This window comes from Chanodichthys erythropterus, chromosome 14 (assembly GCF_024489055.1).
Source record: "Chanodichthys erythropterus isolate Z2021 chromosome 14, ASM2448905v1, whole genome shotgun sequence".
NCBI classification, from domain to species: domain Eukaryota; kingdom Metazoa; phylum Chordata; class Actinopteri; order Cypriniformes; family Xenocyprididae; genus Chanodichthys; species Chanodichthys erythropterus.
The window spans coordinates 32,568,553-32,593,285 of record NC_090234.1 but is presented as its reverse complement, the minus strand read 5'-3'; the positions used below and the strand labels follow the sequence as shown (position 1 = coordinate 32,593,285).

At 36.2% G+C, this 24,733-nt stretch overlaps 1 protein-coding gene across 2 annotated transcripts in view; it reads left to right on the top strand.

Annotated features, from left to right (window-relative positions):
- The first annotated feature begins 3,968 nt into the window (after window positions 1-3,968).
- mao (monoamine oxidase) overlaps window positions 3,969-24,733 on the top strand; it is a 38,132-nt gene continuing 17,367 nt past the window's right edge. The window contains exons 1-4 of one of the 2 annotated variants that reach the window (XM_067408987.1): window positions 4,054-4,081; window positions 21,337-21,431; window positions 22,044-22,116; window positions 22,744-22,881. Coding sequence is in view for 1 of the 2 variants with exons in the window: in XM_067408986.1 (XP_067265087.1) it covers window positions 3,985-4,081; window positions 21,337-21,431; window positions 22,744-22,881 (330 nt within the window). In the remaining variant the exon portion in view is untranslated. Of the gene's footprint in view, window positions 4,082-21,336; window positions 21,432-22,043; window positions 22,117-22,743; window positions 22,882-24,733 lie in introns of both variants that reach the window. The other variant, XM_067408986.1, reaches the window with a different exon arrangement.

The window sequence follows — 24,733 nt, the reverse complement described above, 5'->3', positions numbered from 1 at the left end:
CATGGAACATCAAATGGGACTTCATACCTTTTATAATAGAGATCGCGAGATGAATCCAATCTGTGGCACTTGGGTAAAATATAAATGTCCATTGCAAAACAAAAAAAAAAACATTTCACATTTCTTCTGAATGATCTGCTCTCTGTCATCGTTCTTCAAGAAAGGATGGAATCTGAGCAGCGATCGTTTCTAACAAACAAATGAGCCTGTGTCCAAAGTATATATTTTTTCAAAATAGTGCAGCAGTTTTAGTTATAATATCCAAGCAGTGCTATCCTCCTGGTATTGTCATTGTAGTTAATCTCGCAATCAAAACTTTCAGCCAATGCCACGATCCAACAACGTGTGTTCTGTGTCTCTTCCGCATGCATGCACACAGACACACATCAGTCTCGAATATTATGCAGCAAGCCATATTTTATAATTGTATAAAATAATCGAGAAAAAAAGCACAAAAACGGCTGAGATGCCAAATTCAGCGGCAGCTGAGGTAACATGACGGCTCACAGACAGCAGCAATCTACCTGTCACTCAAGTGACCACGCCCTTAATTATGCAGAACTTTAAGGCTTAATATAATTTAAACGGATAAGTTATAAAAAAATTCAACCCCCTCAGAGTTGTCATGAAGGGCAAAAATAGCAGTATAGACCAAAACCACAATTTGAACCAACTTGTAAACATGTTTTTTTCTGTTATAAACTTGGCCAATTTAACATGGGACTCTATGAGATTCTGCTCTCTTTTGGAGCCTGTCCCTAGCGGCCAGTCGATGAATCGCAGTTTAAGTTACTTCCGTATTGGCTTCACGACAGAAAGGGGGAGGTTGCCGCTTGGTTACACCCAAGAACATTACTGTCACCAAGTCATTTCGCTTGGCGGCCATCTTTGAAACGCCTCTCGGGCATTCAAGTGCAGCTCCTATCTCTTTGAATGGGGAAACATCAAATTCTCCAAAGCTGTTTGCCAAGCTTTCGATTAAATTTAATATTTGAAATCACCAATAAAATCTGACAACTGTCTAATAAATGTTGTTTCTAAACGCTCGAATCAAGACAAAAAACTGTATTTTTCAGGCTGGATCAAGCTAATGCGCATGCGCAGTCCTAAATGTGCATCTCTTGTGCCTCATTTCGGAGGCGCGATTCTGACTGTTTCTATAGGAACCGGAGCTTCTAACGGCTGCTGCAGTGACGCGATGACTTTACCAATCGGCGTTTGGCTCTTATTTAGAAGGCGGGACTTATTCCGCCATATTGCGCGTTGCACTTTCTCCCATTCAAAACAATACGAGTGACACGTCTTGTGTTATTCTATAGTCTTTGCTGTCTCTGTCAGGGACTATTTTTCTAGCGGAAGGATGGCATTTAATTATTTCACTTTAAAAAAGTAACATATGCACATATTTTGCCTTTAATATATGAATTGTGTGGTAACTGTTTTATAAAAGCAATAAGCTCTGAGAATTTGTGGTTTACAGTGACTTTAGAACAGTTGGGGTTTTAGGCACTCCACTTCACATCTTGCCTAACAACGCCCATAGCTGTTCTAAATTAACCGTAAACCACTGATTCTTGGGCCTTATGGCTTTAATATTATTTCAATAATAATATTCTATAATTTGTTATATATATATATATATATATAATTTATAATAGTTTTATACATTCTTTTATTGCAATTGTAGAACCAAATATTCATATATTTACAGGGATTGACAGTGTTATTTTATAAATATTTATTTGCGCAATAATTTTGTACTGTAAAAATGTCAACATGCTCCTGTTCCCACCAGGGGCGGCGACAGCCGATTTTGCCGGGGCTTCAGCCCCGAATGTTTTGAGTCAAGCCCCGAATGTAATGACTGTCACTGAGAAAATATGAAACTGGACAATAGCCTATGTAAACCCCCGAAATCATAAGTTGCTTTATTTCATTGCACTTTGGCTTTGCATATACAGCATACAGCCTGTAAAAATAGACCATAAAAATAATCTAGCCTATAGAATACATTTCTTTGCTGTCGGTAGCCTATGGGCTACTCCGTTTCTTCCTCTCTGTTGAATATGCAGCAGGTAGGGGAGGAGCTAGCACAGTCAGCCGCAAGAGTGCGAGACAGTCAGCGAGCAGGAATTTCAGGTTAGAGGTTTCTTAACAGTACTCTCAAAATATAATTTTTCTTAACACATCTCTCTATTAAAATACGTTAAGCAGTTCAATACCGCTTTTCTACAGTATCCGACCATACACCGGCCGCGCTTTCTCTCTCTCGCACATTTGCGCACACGATCAGCTGGTGATCAAAATAAAAGCTCAAGGATTTATCTTTTAAAAAAAAATGAGTACAAAAGTATTGTAAAAAAAGATGTTTCAACCCTTTTTAATGTCCAGGTACAAGTCAATGCTGTTTCTTTGTTCAATTTGCACACTGTACATGTGTTGAAGCTCTTAATTTTGAGTTTCCAGAGTGCACCAGATTGATGCATTTAACCTTAAAATGTACAAAATTTTCTCACGGGGGAGCATGCCCCCGGACCCCCCTAGAGCTGGTACGTTCAATAAAGTTTTACAAATTACAGTGTCAAATTATGTACATTTTCTGAACAAGAATACGACAACAAAAGCTCCTTTCATGTCAGTAAAGCTGTTAATAGAAAATTAAATTGTCTTTGGACAAATATAGATTTGGGCTAAGCCCCGAATGTTTACAATGTCTGGCTCCGCCCCTGGTTCCCACTCAGGTGAATGCAATTTTACCAAACATCATGATCCTGGATCAACATCTTTGATGATCCTGCAACAACATTCCAAACAACCAATCAGATTTGAGGGACATTTGTCATGTTTAGGCTTACAACTAAGGTTAGGTGATTTTTACATCACTGTTATTCACCTATCATTTATCTCTGATTTTAGTGATATGTTATGTGTAGAGTTAAAAGATTAGTTCACTTTCAAATTAAAATTTCCTGATAATTTACTCACCCTCATGTCATCCAAGATGTTCATGTCTTTCTTTCTTCAGTCGAAAAGAAATGAAGGTTTTTGATGAAAACATTCCAGGATTATTCTCCTTATAGACCTTATTTACCAGAGAAACAAGCGCGCCGCCATCTTTAGAATATTGTCTTTGAACTTCCGTTTCTGCGGTAGCCCTGTATATTTCATCGCTGTTGAAGAATAATTAGCTGGTGAAGTGGATTTACCTGTTGTACAGTTAATGAAAGTTATCATGAGCATTGTTATGTTTAAAGCCGAGGTCTTAACAAATGTCAGTTGACCGGGTAGATTTTAAAATGAGCAGTTCATTCATAAATACAAGATCGCTGTGGAAATACAAGCCGGAAGTCAAAAGACAACAAGCGCAGCGCTGAAAAGGGGCGGGGCTACATAAGGTCTATAGTGGACTTCAATGGAGCCCAAACGGTTGAAGGTCAAAATGAGTTTCATTGCAGCTTCAAAGGGCTTTAAACGATACCAGACGAGGAATAAGGGTCTTACCTAGTGAGACCATTGCTCATTTTCGAAAAAAATACAACTGTATATGCTTTATAAACACTAATGATCACCTTGCGCATGCCTCCACTTTCTGTATTCTTCAAAAAGCTTACACTGTATGTCCTACGTATCATTTAAAGCCCTTTGAAGCTGCACTGAAACTGTAATTTTGACCTTCAACCGTTTGGAGAGACCATTGAAGTCCACCACATGAACATCTTGGATGACATGGGGGTGAGTAAATTATCAGAAAATTTTTATTTGAAAGTGGACTAATTCTTTAAGTTAAGGGGCAGGGATAGGACTAAATTTTCAGACAGGAATGTTGTTCCAGGATCCAGGAAGATGTTTTGGCAAAATTACGGTGACCTTCGAACTCATTACATATGTAGAAGGGCGCTTCGGTGCATTTACCCCAGTGCTCTCCCAATCTGTCATTCCCACTGATAGGAGGCGGGGGCGGGGCTCAGAATGCTTTGAACACAGATGCGGAGCGGCTCTTCTGCTCTGAGCGCCAGTGAGACGAACAGCACCATGACCGCGAACGCATACGACGTGATTGTGATTGGCGGAGGCATCTCAGGTTAGTGTCATCGAAATAGCGCATAAAACTTCATATAATCTCATTGCAATTAACGGACTCTTAAAGAAACTTTGTATGAATGAAGATTACTGGCTGATGATAGTAATGCAGAGTTCTGATCATCGTTATTGAGTAATAGGCGCGCGACTGACCCGTGCTGAACGACTATTCCATTTCCTAAGAAGCTTAGACGCCTTATAACAACACTGTATTACAGCTGCGTTTAAAAACAATCATGCATATTAACGTTTTAAATAGGACTCTGTTAGTTCTGCTGACTTAAAGTGAATTTGTTCCCGATGTCACCTGAGCTTGCTCTTTCACTTCCGTGACATGATTATTTCATATTCATAACGCCAGAGGCAGAGACCGTTAAGTGTCATGAAACAGTGTATCTGTGTGTTTGCTATATAATATGCCAGTGAACTTTTTTAAAACTCAACATCAAGATTTTAGTTTTAAATCACGTCTACCTTCACTGGTTTATTTAAAAAGGTTCTGCAATATGACAGATACATTTTTGAAAAGGATAAATAATAGATTATTTGTACAGTAAGGCACACTGCATGTATAATAGTTATAGAAAAAAATGAACTTTTATTCATAATTTTAGATGAATTATGTCAAACTACATAATATTAGACACCCAGTTTTCAATGTCAACTACCCATCCTTATTACATGGCTTTCTGGAATACTTGATTCTGATTGGTCAGTCACTGCATTCATTAAATATTTCTGAATAATGACCAGCAATGTTGTAGAACTGTTCACTCATCCATGTGTGAGAATAATTTTAACAGAATATTATAACTCAAATCAATATTAAATGTCCGTATATTTAGTAATAATAGTCGTTAGATGCAACAGGTTCTGAAAATATAGGCATTTTTACACTTTAAATTGTTAAGCTAAGAACATATTTAACACTAGTTTTTTGTTTTGTTTGTTTCATACTGCTGATCGGTAGTTGACATGTCTTGTTGTATGACATTGTGTCTCTCTAACGTCCTTATGACCTCTGAAGGGTTATAGGGCTAGAGCCTATCCTGGTATCCATGACATTGTATACTCAGTTTAAAACTATTTTATTATTTCATAATTATTATGCAAGCAGATTTTATTGCCTCATATAAGATTAAATATATATATATATATAAAATATATGTTCTTTAAAAAAATATTTTTTGCACACTGCAAGACCATTTAAAATTAACTAGAGAATGCAAAAGATTTTGTTTAAAACTGTCAAAAAAAAATTTGGTGGACCTAAAATATACACTTTCCATTGTATATTCATATAAATTTAAATCTAAACAGACTCTAAAGAAAATTCCTTAAACATGCATCAGCTATCCAGACACACTGCAGTACTCGCATGTACATACTTGCAATGACTTGGTGCAGGGCTTCATAGCGTATAGTGTTAACCCTTTCAAAATTAGAAGTGTGAAACGTTGTTTTGAAGTATTTTTATGCTGCTCAGGGTTAAATAAGATGTTAACTCTGGAATAAGTGTAGAGTGAAAAGCCTAAACCTGTCTAACACTTTGGTATCACAAAAAAAAAAACCCAGTGAGAAGAATAATGTGCATTGGCTCTAGTGGAGATCTCAGTGTTTTAACACAAGTTTATTTTACAGCGACTGTAGAGAGATTTATTTATATATTGCACTACAATAGGATGCAGAATAGATTTAGAAAATACTACGTGATAGTATTCTTTTTTAGTCAGTCCTAGCTTGTGTTGGGTGACCTATTTTGTATAGAGTATAGTATGAAAGCATAGCACAGTGTCCTTACAGTTATAACCTAACAGGAAATTCCTTTCCTGTCGTGTAAACTGACTTGTTCCCACAGTGAATATGCATTATAATATATAGACTTGACTATTTAAACCCAGCTCAGAGGGAGTCCACACTGAAGGAAATATTGCTTGTGCTAGTGTGACATTCTTGGAAACAGATCCGAGCAAAACAGGGTCAAGATGTCCTTCTGATAACCTGCTGCAAACATTATTTCTCCTCATACAGGCGGTTTTGTAATTTATTTAGTATGGTATGCAAGAGGACCACAGACTCAAGTCAGATGTTTTAGTCTATGTTGTTAAATCTGAGGATATTAAGATTTCTGTTTGCAAAGTAGTGTACAGTTTACTAACTCATGATGACCACCTTATTTTGTACCATGGAAATGAGCTATTTTCTGTGATTATGCAAGACTTCTGATTTTATATATATATATATATATATATATATATATATATATATATATATATATATATATATATATATATATATATATATATTATTATTTTTTTTTTTAGATAAAACTAGAAGAATAACAAGTGCAGTAAATAATAAAAATATTTGTGGTACAAATTAGTGTTTATGATTACTATGATAAATTAAAAAAAAAATTCTCACACATTCAAGCTGCAAATGGACACACCCGCACTTACTTAAAAAAATAAACTGTCTAACTTTGTTTAAAAAAAACAGAGGTGTGCCACTGGTGTGCCAGTCATACTACTTTGCTTGAAAAAAGCTAATGAATGTAATCAGTCACTGTTATGTAACACATGGTGCACCATGGACCCAGTATCACCCAATCCATTGCTATAAAACCTTTTATCAGCATCAGAACTTTGATTCTCTGCCAAGTTTCTAGCAGTCAATGCTAAACAGACTGCACTTTTGAGTCTGTAAAACATTTGTCATTCGTGCATGTGTGCAATATTGTACGTCATCGGTAGCGTGAGGCTAGTTACACATTCAAGCTCTGGTCAGAGTTGCAGTGCAATTCCTGCAGTGGCATACGTTGTGTTTCATGATATGCATGATCTGATTTGTACAGTATTGCACTTTTTTTCATTGCAGTTTAGTATCCAGGACTGAGTGTATTTGGCACATGGAGTATGATTGGATACATTGGTTGTCATCTTAAAGTTGTTGAATAATATGCAGATGTTTTTCACCTGTTGGCCTTTGAAGGAAATCAGAGTTTCTTATTCTAACCAAACCTCAAAATGGGTTGCTTTAGGGACATTTTAATAAGGACCCAGCACTCCCTGTAAATCCAATTACTGTTTGCAAAGCCACTGGAGGTGCTCAAGGAGACAGCACTTTGGCAGAAGTGGTAAACAAAACTGACAACTCATTTTTATGCTCCCCAGGATCCTAGAACATGTGACGGCAAATGTGTATTTGTGTCTGTTGTCTAGTGCCACAGGGGCTGTGCTTGACATAGAGGAGAGACAGCTGAAGCCTTTCAGCTAAACAATAGAAATGACACCTTTACACCTGTGACTTTATTGTTTCATGTCAACAACTGAAGTAAATTGTCACTTTTGTACAGTTTACATTTATTCCTTATTTATTATTTAAATGTGAAGTGTGTCATTTCCTGTAGCTAAAAGAGTAAAGCATGGCGCTAGCAACGCCAAGGTCATGGGTTTGATTCCCAGGGAATGTATGCTCTGATAAAATGTATAACTTAAATGTAATGGTCAAATCATTTTGGATAAAAGCATTTGCTAAATTCTTAAATGTAAAATGTATCAAACATTAGTGTCAAACAGAATTGGGCAATAAATTGGGGTGTAACAATATATCGTGTCACAAATATCGCAATACAAAAATGCAACAATATGCATCGTGGATAGTGACAATATGTATTGTGTATAGTTCACCCAAAATGAAAATTACTTTGTAAGAAAAAATTCAACTTTATAGAATTTTAGTGTCAGTACTACATTAAACTACTATATATAATGTTGAATATAATGTATAATAATGCAATGGGGGATATTTGTGGTTCCTGATAATGCCAAATGTCTTGTTTTACGAGTAAAAAGTGACCTATGTTATTTTAAATATACCTAGTCATGCGCACCATTTTTCTGCATTTTCAGCTTCAGAATCATGAATATTTTTATTCTGGTATCAACATTTTCCTGTGCATTGAGTTACCAGCACCAAGTCCAAGCCTATTCATTTCCACCTCCAATGTAATACCAAATTTAGCATTTTAATCAACAGTTAATTTTTTGTTAACCTTTTACCATGTCTTGAAGTATTACAGTAATATTGTATCGTGAGTTCAGTATCATGATATGTATCATGACATGGGGGTATCGTTACATCCCTAATAATAAACTATATTTTCTAAAATATGGGTGGCACTTTCCTGGGAAAAGGTCATGATAATAGGATGTTTTAGGATGATAATATGATTCCTTTGCTGTCATGATAATAGAATGTTTTAGATGGTTGCTAGGGTGTTGTCAGGTGGATCATTTCTTGCCCGAAACAAAAGAGCCCATGTCTCTATTACATTTGGTCTCTAAATCAGTCAAAAACTGCTACGAAAAGTCATAGCGCACCTCTTCAAGTCCGTTGCGTAAATTGTGAGGAGCGAGTAACATTGCAAAATTTGCTTACATTTTGAGGTTTGTTCTAATTTTTCCCTCTCACTGTCATTGGTCGCAAAAACAAAAGTTACTTTTCCGCTTCATCCGGCCAAACCATTCTCATATATCCGTCCCCAGATATGGTTTAAATTTCCACTGTGGGGCTGATAACAGAGCTCTTTAGAATGTAATACAAATGTGTCAATCATTGCCTTGGCAATGCAAGAGTTTACAGATGGTATGAGATGTAAATAGCGACCACTTTATGGAGGATGATCAGATATTTCTATTATTAACTTGTGTTTACTTCAGTTAAATAGCCCGCCTGTCCAGCTACAGAGAAACTGGTAACCATGCAACAGACATGTGACCAATCCTGAGTGGCGATGTCACTTCACGCATTCTACCAGTGGTTTGTGATCGTGCCTTGCTGAACCAAGCTATAACTGGAACCGTTCCTTACCATTCTTAGAACAATTCAGCCCGACGATGGAAAAGTGCCTAAATAGTCCAGCCCCCAAGCTCCTACCATTGGTTGAGCCAGTTTTAATGTGTTGGAATGATTCTGTGATAACACCACAGAGATGATACTAAATGTGCATATGAAACTGAGAAAGTAGAACATATTTTTATATAATTACTTTACCTTTATGTGCTTACATGTACAAATAGCTATTGAACAGACTGAGAAGTGTTTGAAATAACAAAAGCATTAGGGAGTTGTTTTGCTCAGAGCTCTAGTAGGTCTCAGCAGCAGCTCTCATGGGGTGTACAAGTGAAAGGCAGGAATTCCACATCTAATTGCGGAGGCTGTTGACACTGACGCTTCCTGGTGAGTGCCCTGCTCTTGCTAAAGAACTTCGGCATTCCTACTTTGGAAGTCAGCCAGAAAATACAGGAAACATGTAGAATCACAGGCCATTTTTATGGTGTGTCAGAATAGGCCACTTTAACAGTGTGTGTTTTATTCTTATTGATGCATATTGCATATACCTGTTTTTGTAATGATGGGTTTGCAAAGATGTATACTACCATTCAAAACTTCATTCAATTGATCAAACATGACAGTAAAGACATAAAACTGCAAGCAGCATTTATTGGGGTTCAAGCATTTAAGCACAGAAAAAGGTATTATATTTTATTTAGCAAGCATGTAAGCACTTAGATCATAGATGGAAAAGACCATTTACAGCCAATACAGGCAGTTTAGTAAGGAAAAACATGTTTTTTTGACAGTTATTGTGCCACCTATTGCCCAATCTCCACCAATTTTTTGTCCTCAGAGTTTACCCATACATATGCTTGTTAATTTTGGTGAAAATATCTCATTTCATTTTGAAGTTATAGATACTTATACGTATATATGAGAGAATAATAATGACCCATGAGTGACTGATTGGATTTTTTTGCCACTTCCTATCAAAATTTTGACATTTGGGCAGTGACATCTAGTTAACCATTGGCCGATGGCGGCCATGTTTTTTGAGATACGCCAATGTCCTCATAGACTATCATGCCCCCTTGGACCAAGACACTGCATGCCAAATTTCAAGTCGATAAGACTAATGGTTGCATAGTTACAGCTGTTTTCATGTTTTTTTCAAGTCATAGCACCACCTAGTGTCCAATTGACACAATTTTTTTTATTGTAACCAAAGATTGAGCCCCTACACGTGTACCGAGTTTGGTGCAAATATCTGATTTCGTTCTTGAGTTATAGCCATTTTACTAAAAGTGGCTCCACCCTCATCGTATGTTGGTGGCCCTTTGCGACCATGAATCAAAATTTAAACTTTTTTTTTGATAATTATTGATATTCAGACTCCAGAGAACATTTCTGCACCTGTTTGGTTCCGATCGGGTGAAAAACCTAGGACTAGTTTGCAAAAGTAGGTTTTGGACAAAATTCAAAATTTTCTCAGTCGGAAATAAAATCGTATATATACGTTTTGTTCATCTTGAGCCAAGGATTTCAATGATATAGGACACTTGAGACACTGTGACAAACGGTCTATGAGTTATGAGCGATTTTGAACTTTTGATTGCTGTAGTGCCACCTATTGCCCGATTGGGGGTCATACTCTGTTAACCTTTCCCCAAATTGATACCTATCATCTGGCCAAGTTTCAAGTCTCTAGGCCTTACAGTTTGGTCTGCACTATTCGTTTTATGGTGGCGAAAAAAAAATCCTCACAATTGACCTTTCGCAAAGACCCACCCCCTTAGTTACTGTTGCTTTGTCTGACGAGCCATGGTGCTGTCAAACCACACAGAGGGAAAAAAATACATTGCGGAGCAAAGAGGACACTGACAACATGTCGACAGACAAGACAGAGCAGGTTACTTATGATATTAAACAAAGTCCCAGCTTTCATATTGTGTAATTTTTTTTTTAAGAAATTTGAACAAAAAAAAAAACATTTTGTGGCTCTTTAATGTGTCATGGCAGATTGCTGTAGCGCCTCAGCTCAAGCGGCTCGTGAACCGATCAACTCTTCCTACTAGTTAATTTATAGCATCAAATAAACATGAATGAACATCAGAAGGAATGTTGTTTAAAACACAGAAAGACGTCAGTATGCACCATTTTTCAAGTTCAAGTTTACCTAGGTTAATCTTCTAACTCCTGATATAAATAAAGAAAACAATGTTTATTCCAGTAATAAATGCAGCTGTGGCTGTCTGAAGATCAATGTAAACACAATTGCAAACATTGATTTTTAGAGCTCAACACATTTTGATGCATTTAGAATCAGTGCTTTCCTAGTGGTAAAACAAACATCTGAACATGGAAAAATATGTCTGCATAATGCTTTTAGACTGCTAGGGAAATACTCTGATGCCTTTTTGCCGTGTCCTCTTAGCTTGTGTAAACAAACGTCATTGTTTTTTTCCCAACTGAGCCATACCGAGCCTGACTCCAGCTTGACTGGCTTCGTTATGCAACTTAAGATAATACTGCTCTGTTCCTCTCTTAGACGAACAACTGTCCTTGGGGTTGCCAGGAGAACATGCCATTTCGCTGATCTCTTTGTAATTGCTTTTCAATAATGCATCCAAACATCAATGTTGTGGTATATTGGAGAAAGCAATTGCTTGTAGAAGAGCATGAAGCATCATGAACTGTGCTTGCAGTCACGTACATGTTTTTTTTTTTTTTTTTTTTTTTTTTTCAAGTGATTCTTTGCCACATTAAATTAAAGAAAACCTGCTTTTTTATAGGATTGTCTTGGTGCATATTTAAACTATATAAATGGATTGAGCATGCTTTAATAAGGACAGAAAAATGGATTGCTGTTTGCTATGTTTGCAGGTCTAGGCCCAAGCATGTTACAGCTGTACAGCTGGGGTTCCTTTCAAATCACTTTGTTATTATAATACTGCTTTTATTATAATCCCATTTTAAGGCTGTTTAGATTTGTGCTGGACAATGATACAAAAATACTGATTAAAATTTGTTTTATGCAGTTTATGATATTTTCAAGTATCTCTGTAATGCTGTTAAAGGCACAATATGTAATATTTTTGGATTAAAATATCCAATAAACCACTAGAGCAATGTTAGATATTTTGTTGACTTGTGTACTTACATTATCTCAGATGTTTCCAAGAATGTTTAAATCCAGAGAAATAAGCAATTTTAACCAGCCTATCAATGACATCATAACCTGTGTTACCCTCGATTTCCAAAGACACCAAAGACACTTTAATATATTATATGTTTTATTAGACAAGGAAATAACTGCTTGGATACAATTATAGACAGAAAACTAATCATTGTTATATAGTTCAACACTGTTAGTCTTAACAGTAATACAGCAGTTTTCTCCATCATACAATATGTTTTAAAATTAATTGCATGCCATTTATCAACACAAGCCATCCAGCATTTATTAATATGATATTCTAATATCGATCTAGCTTACAGTGTGCAACAAGTGTCTCATAGCAGCCGCCGAGTGAACGCACAGTGTAACGTTATAACATCATTTTCAACACACTCAAATGTATCTAATATGATAAAACAGCGCTGCATTACCCCACATACGTTTGACCGGAAGAAGCGGAAGCGGCGACTGTGGCATAATAAAAGTTCCGCTGCTCTCGATCCGTTTGTCGCACTCGTCTCTCTTTAGCAATTGCTCCAGAGGCCTCGTTCCACTCCCCTATCATCACTCAGCCCTGCTCTGGTTCATACTACAGTAACATTAATAATCTCATCCATGAACATGATTTCTGCCCGAGTCCTGACCCAATTCTTTTCCACCGACTTTGAGGTAAAGACTTCTCCCATGATTCCGCGCTCAATCTCGGCATCATCAAGCTATGCCTTTGTTTTGAATAGGTGACCTCTAGCGGCGAAAACTACATATTGTGCCTTTAAAGTATTCTTGTATTGTCTGGCTATCACCAGACCAAGCTCAATTTAAAATTGAACATTGGTCTGGGGAGTCTGTATGTATTTTCTACTGAACAAGAGGCTTGATCAACAGGCATTATTCACGCAATTGGATAGTCCTTCAACCAATCAGATCAACGATCCGGGTGACTTACTTTGCAGAGCGATGCGAAAACTCCAGACAGGTTTAGTTTGTATTGGTTTGTAGCATTGATCAGAAGCAGCAACAGCATCGAGCGATTTTTGCAGGTTGTGCAAAAAAAAAAAACATGAAAGTGAGTGGTATTTACACCCACTCGAGCGATTTGTTTGCTAAACTAAAGTCATTCAGCATCGTCGAGAGGTTAAAAGGAATTGGATTGACGGTCATGCTTGCCGTCGTTTCTCTATCGTCATCGTGTTATACCCGCCAATAGCGAGCAAGGTGGATAAGCCAGTCTGTGATTGGTTCCCGCAAAAGTGTAACAGCGCAGCAGAAATGAATGTACAGGTTTCCAGATTGAGTTACCGGGTGAAATCAAATCGCCGGCAGATCAGGCTGGGTTACCCAGTCTAATTCTTATAGGGTCAGTCATTGAGTTGTACTTTCTTTAATTTTATTTAATTAAGGATGCACAATATAGCAATACAATATTGGTTATCAGCCAGTATTACAGATTTTTAAATAAAGTATTATTAAAAAACACTCAGAGATGCTAAATATAATTTTTTAGCTCATCTAAGGATGTTTATTCTTTATTATCATTTTCATGCTGTACATTATAATGTTGGGATGCCAGAAATCACTTAGAATTTAAAACAAATGATTTTAGCTTTAGTTCATTTTGACAAGATAGTACAAGAGTTTCCATATTGAACATTTCTTGTTACTGGCATAACATGAACATATCTGTTTATCAGTATTGGATAGAATTGTCATATCGGTCCATTCCTACCTTTTTTCCCCTTAAAGTACTGGTTACTTTTGTCTTGTGGGATAATTGATGAATGAGCTGCTTGCTCAAGCTGACATTAGCATTTTAAGTGAGAAATTCCTTGAGGGATGAACCACAGACTTAAAGGTGGCCCGTGTCACCTCCAATTTACAGCTTGCTCAGTGTTAATGTGTTGCGATAATGTGATTGTGCAATTACCACCACAGCTGACAGACATAGCCTCTTAAATGTCATTCTTCTTGGTCTGTAATATCAGGTTTAATCAGGGTTGGTTAGAGTGCAAACAAAGCAATTAGGTTTAGATTGTGGTATTAATACAGGGCGTTTTGTAATCTGATATAGTTCTAGACCTGACCTTTCAAACTGACTTGTAAGCCAATCCCGGCCTGTTTTGGAAAAGACATCTTGACGCTTATACAGTTACAGGTTAATTGTTATAACTATTAATGTGACAGTTATGCAAATACTCTTGCCAATTTTACGAACATAAATGCACAGTAAATAACATAAATATGTCAGATTTTCTTATTACTTGTTTGCATTGCCCATGAATGTTGTATGTATGCAATTATGTTACATATTTAGTCCTAGATTTAAATATGGATTCAAACTTTATAATTAAACATTTTGTAAATAAATAAAACAATAACATTTGGCCTTAAAATTAGTTTTAGTGCTCATTTTAGTTAAGTGTGGATGGTTTGGTTTGGTGGTCAATAGCAGCATCTCATATTTGTGCAATTGTCACCCTATTCTTACAGAACAAATTGATGTGCTGCGTAAGATCCAGATCAGGCCTATAAACTGATATGTGTGATTTACTGTCTTAACCTTTAGTTTGTTGTCTTATTGAAAACCCTAACCTCGTTATGTCATGTCATTTAGAGCAAGAGTGCACAGCAGATTCTTGTTCCCAGTGAATACAGGGAGGTAATTGGTGTAGATTTACCTTTGCTAAGCGACTGCATCTTTATATGTACTGTTGCCTTGGAAACCCAATCCAGCCTCAGACTCTTGTTTCCCCGTAAATGGGCCCCTGAACTGGTGCCAACAAAGGGAGTGAATCCTAAATATGTTGTTTTATCATAATCAGCGAGGTCTCTTGAACAAGGTCAGAGGAAGTTTTTCGAACAAAGCCTAACACAGTTGCATGTTGTTCCCTAGATCCTCAATTATAGCACAAAAAATTAAGCACTGCTTGTAAAATATCACCGTTAGAATAGATACATTTCTCCTACCAGAGCTTGTTATTACTTACAACATTTCCCATATCCACAGAAGGTCATCTGTGTGTTTAAATGTATTTAATTAAAAAAAATAAATTGTTAATTCAAATGTATAAATTTCACTCTGTTTTGATTTTGACATCGTATTGTTTAGTTTAGATGCAACATTTTAAGATGAAGAAATTAAATGGATGGGATAATACAAAATGGAATGGGTGGAAAAGCAAAGAATGGAAGAAAACAAGAGGCTGAAAGAGCGTAGCTAGTTTTCCAGTCAGAGACAAGCTCTTTGATCTCCCAGAATTCTCTTCAAAGAAAGTTTGACCTTTTCTTCAGTGGTTTGACAGTCCCATTGAGGTCATTTCTCCCGTTCTGTGGTGGATGTTATTCTGTTGCATGCTTTAAAGTCTTTATTTAATATTTAAACTGAATAAGTTTTGCTAAAAGTGGCTTTGTAAAGCTAGAATGTACATCAAAGTTCAGTTTTATGAAGAGCCATTTATAATAAAATTGTAGCTAGGTACTGTAGTGGAAAATTATCATCTTCACTCTTTATTTAAATATTATGAAAAATTTGTTAAAATTTTTGGAAGCATATTACAGTAGTTGTGCTTGGAGTCAATTATTTTATTTGTGATAACACAATGAGCCATGCCAAACTGTGCAGGCTGTCATACAAAGAAATTATAAATGCATACAAAAACAAGAGAGAACAATGAAATATTAATAACTTGTTATGTTGTAGTCAATGTATGCTATTACCTGTAAGGTTTGCCAAATAATTTTGTCAGTTAAATACTATAACCAAGTTTAGTGTTTTGTTCTACCCTTATATTTAAAATAATTAAAACATATAAAATATTTTCCCCCATTTTTTGATGGTTTATTCGAAATTGTAGGGTCATTAAAAACAAACATTTCCTCCAGACATCACTTTTGGCCACTACTTATGTAATTTCTGTCATTTTAGACTCGTTCATTATTTCTGTATTATTTGGCATCAAAGCTAGTCTTTGGTATTTATTAGTTCTTGGCTTATTTCACAGAAGACTGTGTTTCAGTAGCAGTATCGTGATTGAAGGGATGATCTTTTAAGCTTATTTGGCTTGGCAAATTTTAACAAGATTGACCGCTCAAAGTTAATTGTCTGTATTTCCACTGTATTTTTGACCAAAATTTGTTCTTTTTGCTTATACAGTTAAACCAAAATGTATTCAGACACCTTTTCAACATTTCATTTATTAATACAGTTTATTCACTATAGTTTAAAAAATGGTAAGATCTCAGAGTTAAACTGTTAGAAAAAAATAATCTTAATTATGTCTATATTTCTGTTTTGAAAGGAGTAACTGCAACTTGATACTCAGTCTAAAAGTATAGTTCATCCAAAAATTGTAATTCTTCTATCATTTACTCACTTTCATGTGATCTGGCAGTTGTCATTTTTTCATCATACTTGTCCAAAAGGCGATGGTGTTCATGAAGACTATTGAAAAAAACATTGATTTTTGTTTTTTAAGAAGTTTGCACAGTGCATTTGATTTAAGCTATTTGTAGTTAAAGTTGTGTAAACAACGAACAGAAGACGTGATGAAGTGAAGGCTGGAAGTTGGGCTTGAAGAATAAGGGTGGAGGAGTACTAGAAAGCCAAAAGTACTTGAATCAATATATAAACTGGCAGGATGTCCAACTCTGAGACAGTTGAATGACTGATACATTTGCACAGATGTGAGCCCTTACTGAGAGAAAAAACATGACCAAAAAACATGTAACCAAATGCATGTGTACAAAGACCAACAATTCAAATATTTAGCAGACACAACGCAAGAATGTGCCCTGTGAGAAAGGCTACAATTGTGAGCTAATGAAAGTCAAACTAACTTTCTTGAGCTTGACCACACTGGGATGTTTATTGTGCTTTTACCCTTAATGTCTCCAGTTTTTTGCAAACCGCGAGCTTCATTTTTGTATTCACTTGTGTGTGTTTACTTGGCAGTGGCTGAGTTCAGTCATTGTGGTCCCTTCAGTGCTGCACTCAAATGACAAAGACCACAGCTACTATTGTGTTTCTGCCAACTTCAAGTGTTTTTCCATCTTTTCCTGACCATTTTAAGTCCCTGAAAGAAGAAAATACATGCTTGTGAGCCAGCCTTCTCAAATGTGTGAGACCGATCTTTCTCTCACAAGAGCTATTTATGTTAAAAGAATATTTTCAGTTCAGCCAAGCAGTTACAAACAGAAATAAACACCACATATGGATCATATAATATTTTATACACATCACAGAGCTTTCAGATCTGTGTGTTTATGAGTGTGCATGACTTTGTTTGCACTGTCCTTGATATAATAGCATCAGATAGGCCGGTAATTGCAGACACGTGTGAAATATGAGGTTTTGTTGAATTGGTTCTTGGAACAATTCCATCTTCCATATATTTGGGATGAGACGTGTATACCGCCTACTCATGCCACCTGGTTAACTAATCAGGTTTCGCTGCAGCATATCTGTCTGTGAGCTTATTTGTCGTATTGCGTCTCCGCTTTGTTCAGAAGGGCAGCGTTTTTTTTTTTTTTTTTTTTTTTTTTTTTGCTGTGTTCAGCTTACCTATGTTTTTTGGTAGTCTGAGCACCAAAAATGCATTAAAATCCATTGTTTACAAACCTGACTTCTTTTAGTCTGAATGCTGGAAATTCATGTGCTTTTTTTATTTCCTTATTTTGGATACATATTTTACATCATGCAAAGTTTGTAATAATGTCCAGAGCTGTGTCCAAATACATAAATTTTGCTTACCTTTTCCTCATATAGGGACAGAGCTTATGCCAGCTCAAACCCTCTTTTGCGATTAAAAATCTCAGGATTTACTGAAGACACGCAGTGAGAAATTAGCGATGAAAGGTTCGTTTTGTGCCTGGCCTCATTGCATAGGCATTTGTGGGAGTTTTCCTTTCAGACCGCTAAATTTATTTAAATATATCATGCAATGTGATTTACTAAGGTTTGTGGTGGTCAATTCAGTGGTATTTGCTCTATTATTTACCGCCCAATGAAAACGTCTTTACCGAGTTTGCACCTGACATATAATTTAATTTGTGCATTGTCAGTAGATCACCTGAAGAAATTTCCAATCCCATCAGCATTTTTAATGCTAATTTGCCCTGTTTATGAAATCTGGTCCCTAGTGAACTATGTGACATTCACTATGTAGTGCGTGTTTTTGAATACTGTATATGCATGAATGTGTAAAATTTTTCTCACCATGTGAGTTCAGCATCAAGGTGGGATGTCATATATATGGAATGACATGAGCAGAAACAAAATGTCTGTTTTTCATCCTCTTCTTTCACACTGACAGCCACTCTGTTGTTGTATGAGACTCTCTTGACATCGTGCTGACACATATCTATAGTAATATTGACTACGCTGTCTGAACAAACAGATCAGATTTCATCACTTGCAAAATGGACAGTAAGTTCTAAATATGAGATTTGAAAACCAAATTGCATTTTTTTGTGTAGTGTGAACAAAGCCTTAGAGGTTTTTATATTCGCTTTCTTTCTAGCTCTGTGGCTTAACCAAAACGTCATTTAGTAAAACAATCATTTCAAACCTGTCAGATATCAGGCTTCACAGCTGTGGCCAGGTTTTGTAAGCCTCTGCAGTTTCTTTTGTATCTGTGCTGCTGCGAGTGTTAGCAGCAATGCATGATATGGGTCACTACCGGCCACAGAAGCCAAATCATGGAGAGTGTTTCAGATGTTTGTCCTGGGTGTTTGGGTAAGCTGTTTGTCTGGTTGTTTGCGACTTTCTACGCATATCAAAAGCAGTTTGTAGCGTTATATAAGCTTCCAAGGTCATGCTTTTGCCTCAGATGTCCTCTGCTGCATTGTCAAATCACTGTGGCTGTAAGCACACAGCATTTAAAAAATAGGTTATTAGGTCCTATTTGTGTATTTATTTATTTTTTATGTTTGACATGCCACTGCAATGTACTATACTCCAACTGAAATGGTTTTAAACTGCTTTTATCTAAATGTTGTGTAATTATTTTACATGCAGTTTTTATAATCACATATTAGTTGTCTTAGGGACAAAAGGCCTATAAATAAAGATTAACCATTGTTATTATTATTAATTAACAATATAAATTTTGAAAACAATTTATAATTTATAAGCTACTTTTAGTGTAGCTGAGGTCACTCTAGAAATGTCCTCATCATCAGAAACTCACAGGAGCCGTTTTACTTCCTCTGAAAGGAGAGGAAGTGTGTGTGTGTGTGTGTGCGTGTGCGTGTGCGTGTGTGTGCGTGTGTGTGTGTGTGCGTGTGTGTGTGTGTGTGTGTGTGTGTGTGTGTGTGTGTGTGTGTGTGTGTGTGGAGAAAGGAAACTTCTGTGAATTTACTTTTTTATTTCTTTTCTTAAAGGGAACCTAGTTCTCACTTCCAGTTGTGAGTTTATTGCTCTGACACCATAATCACTACACCGCCTCAGGGGTTTAACAGGAATCCAGTGATTACAAGGAAGATGCAAAGATAATATAGCTGTTTTTTACTAATGTTTTTCCCCGAGGAACATCTTAGAATCTGTGAAGATTTTTATTTTTTTTTTCATTTACCATTACACAAATGCTTCAATAATAAGGCCTGAATCTGAGAGAGTTTCAAGCCAGTTGATGTAATTTGCACTATAGGCCCAGTTCTGTGTTCTTTTCTTTTTTTTATCATGTACATTTGTTTATATTTCTTGAAACTTTAACATTTCTGTGATGGACTGAACACTGTTATTGTGAGATTGGTCTGATTAAATATGTCACTGGGTGACTTTAAAATATAATAAAATAGAAAACAGTTGCTTTTAAATTGTAATAATATTTCTCAATATTACTGTTTTTACTTTATTTTTGATTACATAAATGCAGCCTTGGTGAGCATAAGATACATTATTTTTTTAATCATGTCTGTGGCAGTTCCTGGGAAAACCAGGTCTGCATTAAAACATTGTTGTTAAGGCCTGCAGATTTGATTCCACAGAATTGGAAACGCACACTATTCACAAAGTTTCACACACTCCTTGCGTGTTCATTAAATGCTTATTGGCTTATTTGATCATAATTTTGGTTACTAATATGCAGTATTAGGTGTAACTAGTTACTAAGTAATTAGTTACTGCAATTTAATTACTTTTCCCTTGAAAAAGTAAAGTGAGGGATTACTCTTATTTTTCCAGTAATTTAATTGGAGTTACTTCTGATGTAATTGAACTAAATACTGTGTTTAGACTGTAGAACAATTATATATAATACAATAGTGGATTTAACATCAAAATTTAAAGTTTAATGTTAAAATGCATGTATTCTTCTCTCTTTAAATACTTAATAAGAATAATGGAAACACTTTAGTTTAGGGTCCAATTCTCTCTATTGACTAGTTGGTTATTAGCATGAACATTAATAGGATATTGGCTGTTTATTAGTACTTATTAAGCACATATTAATGCCTTATTCTGCATGACCATATTCTACATCCTTGATCCTACCCAATACTTAAACTTAACAACTGCTTTACTAAGTAGTTTATTGATTCAAAAGTCCTAGTTAATAGTTAATAGTGAGAATTGGACATATTTATTTGAAAGAATTAAAAGAGCCATTTCATGTCTATCCTTGTATCATTTATTAACTCTTCGAGGTTGATATAGGACTTAGAAAGTAATAGATTAGTAATAAGTAATTTAATACTTTTTGGAGAGAGTAATTTGTACAGTAATTTAATTACACTGTTGAAGATGTAATTAGTAACTAGTAATTAATTACTTTTTTAGAGTAACTTACCCAACACTGCTAATATGAATATAGCACTCTCAGGTTCATTTGACTAATTTTACCAAAGCTCCTTCCCATTGTAGGTTGAGACACATGATATACAAACTATTAATATTGTTCATACAGAAGAGGTTAAAAGATGTAGATCTTTATCTTTAGAAGGCCATTCATAAGTTCACACACAATAGAAAGCCAGTGACAATAGTAGCAATGCAGTCAGAAAGGAACTATGTTATGTTTCCAGCATAAAGTTTTCCCAAGGTTTTTGAAGCTTAGCGGTTAGCCAAAGTGCTGAGCTGTGCTCATGCTGGTGACACAAGTTCAGATTCCTTTGCCTCTCTCTCCTCATCATTTCCTGTCCTCTCCTCGCCAAAAATAAGTTTTCTCAAAGACCAGTATAGTAAATATTGGAGCATATGTCTACTAAAATCTTAAACTCTGCATCTCTACGCTCCCAATTGACAGGTCTGAGTGCTGCCAAGCTGTTGGTGGAAAGCGGCCTGAATCCTGTCCTCCTGGAAGCCAGGAACCGTGTTGGTGGAAGAACCTTCACTGTTCAGGTAAGATAATCAACTCATCTAAATTCTGAAACAAATGAAATTACTTCATTGCAGCACACAGGGTCTGCTTTTACGTGTGTGATAGGAACGTGGGTCTGTTGACCATAGTCACAACTAGGGGTGTGCGATAAGTTTTGCCTACATTTAAGATCGTACTGTATGTTCGAGCTAACATTGTCACTCACTTTGGAAAAACCAAACAAAACTCGCTCCACACATTTACTGTGATGTTGCCTATTAGAAAAATAATTTCATTTTTAGGTCATATTTCAATATTCAAAAGTGTATTTTTAAAACATTTATGTTATTGAAATTGCATTTATGCCACCTCTGAGCTGCATTCAGCAGCCACTTCAGATGCAGCTTCTGTGCCATTTCTGCAATGCAAAAATGGACTAAGTTGATACTGGTTTCATTTGATTGGTAACAGCCCTAAAGTGCCTTTTTATTATAATTGAATGTAATGATTAAATGTCAGAATTTGACATAAAGGTTTTGCATACATCAAAGAAAAATGCCCTTATAACGGTAAAAGGCCTCAGGAAGTCAATATAAGGAGGCAAATATTGCGCCTTAACAGAAATGTTCATTTCTGTCACTGCTGCAAACTAGCCGCTGTGCAGAATATGAAGAAAATGAAACATTTTGGAAGTCAGCTGTCTATGACATCCCTTAATCATCCAAGGTACCTGCACAAAAACACACTCAGCTTATTGCTATCAACAAAATCTCAAAAATATCAGGATTTAGTCGATATTGCTCACTCTTAAGTTGATGATACACAAGGCAACTTTTTGAGCAATGTTGCTGGGCAATTTTGCCGAGCTATGTTGTTTGGGCACTTTCCCACTGAGAATAGTAAACAAATTTCGATCTAAAGTATCCAGATAGAAATTTGTTGCCCATTCTCAATGGGAAAATGCCCAACCAACATCACTCGGCAAAATTGCCCGGGAACATTGCTGAAAAAGTTGCCCCATGTATCATCACCTTTATAGTCACATCTTTCTTTTGTCGCATAGGCTGGCGTCCCACTAGATGATTTTTTTCCCTCGATTTTTATTCATAAACTTCAATTACGGAGTCAATTCCTGTCAAGTCAGATGATTGCCACTATGGCAAGTGTGTCGACAGAAGGGCGAAACAATCAAATTCGAGTTTCAAGTTGGCTAGTGGGACGCTGGCTAGGCATGGAAAGGAATATGCTGTCTTTGCATACATATTATACCACTTCCTTTTTTTTTTCTTTTTCTTTCTTACTCTGCTCTTGGTGTGGCTTTTAATAACAATTTCATTGTCAATCTCCTTTCAGAATAAGGAGACCAAATGGGTGGATCTGGGAGGAGCGTACATTGGGCCCACTCAAAACCGCATCCTGAGGATAGCCAAACAGTATGAGGTGAAAACATACAAAGTCAACGAGGAGGAGTCTCTGGTTCACTATGTGAAGGTAAACTTCAGTGAAGGCGTACTACACATGTAGCAGACTAATTACCAAATCCAAAGAAAAACAGCTACAAAATTCAAAACAAGATTTTTCCCCTGCTACAAAATCCAGCTCTCTTCAGAGCCTCAGGGCAGAGCTTCTGCTAATAATACAGCCTTTTGTTTGAGCACACTCATGTTTTAATGCACAGGAAGTCAGAGCTAGGCCCAGTGCGCTCAGCTGAACAGGGCTGAATGCAGAATCCCTCCTTCACATTAGTGTGCTGTGCTCAAGCCTGGAGATGCTAATCACTGCCTGAAGGAAGCCTGTAATATGGTTTCAGATGCTTGGAGTGGGTAAGAAGGGCGGAACTCAAGACACCAGCCTCCCCTCCTCCTGCCCCATATCCAATTTGAGTAGACGCATCACTGCCCTTAGCACATGCACACTGCATGACCTTATTAGATTTGGCTGTAGATTCAGTGTCTTCTCCGCTCTGACCCTGTTATAACCAGGATAAATCACTGGATTCTTAGAACGGCTGTTTATCATGTGAGCTTTACTGCTTTCTGTGGTCATATTTCATAAGACAAACACTTGAGGTGGTTTTAAAGTTTTCGAGCTAAATCAAAGAGCTTCTTGAGATGGAGACCGGCAAACCGACAAGCTCACACATGCTCAAGAAGGCGGTGTGCACAAAGGGAAAGGTCATGGTGAGGCTTCATTGGAGTGTTCATTGTAGATCATGTCAGGATGGAAACGGATTGCAGTTGCCATGGAAAAGGCCCTTTGGCATGTTTCCCATAATCCTTCACTTTGCCTAGCAGAATAGTTAACTGTGTAACACCATACTATCACATCTCTTTATCTCTATACATTATCACTGTAAACATTTGGTTGATGCTAAGTACGGTATTTATAAGATCTGAAACTTTAACTTTGCTTTCGGTCTCAATATCCTAAATCCTCTCAATATTAAAAATAAAGAATGTGGAAGTAGTAGAATCTCATTAAAAGAATAGTTTACCCAAAAATGAAAAACCGGTATTCTTTTTTTTTTTTCGTCCGTTGAACTCAATAGTAGAACTTTTTTTTTTTTTTTAAGAATGCAGAATCACAATGAATGGAGCTTTCAAGCTTCGAAAAGCTGCAAAAACAACAGATAATATCATAAGGGGGCCAAATAACTGAAACATCTTATTCCATAATGCAAGTCATATGATAGCTTGTGTTGCTTCAGCGGTCTGTTAACTGTGGTGACATCACTGAATCAGTGAGTTGATTCTGAGTGAACTGAATATAACGATTCATTGAAAAGATCAGACCGAAAGAGTCAGACATAGCTACTTTTCTGTTGTACTGTTGTATGACTTAAGAAGCCTTACAGAAGACTTCAGAAACATACCATCATATGTACCATTTTTATGATATCTTTTATATTGAAAAGAGTGGGCAAGAAACACCATTTGAAAGTTTGGGTGAGATTTTAAAATATTTTTAAAAGAAGCTTCTTATGCTCAAAAAGGCTGCATTTATTTGATCAAAAATAAAAACAGTAATACTGTTAGATTATTATTAATAAAATTGATATTAATATGATTATAATTTATAGTAACATCTTTGTTTAATCTGTCTAATTGTTTTCATCTAAATTGTTTTATTCTATTCAAACCATTCTGACATGCTGACTTAGTGTTCAAGAAACATTTCTTATCAATGTTGAATATAGTTCTGCTTAATTTTTTTTTGTGGAAATAAATAGATATTAAAAAATAACAGCATTTATGAACTGGAAATCCTTTGTAACATTATAACTGTAACATTTGATCAATTTAATGCATCCTTACTGAATAAAAATATTATTTTTTTTTTTTTT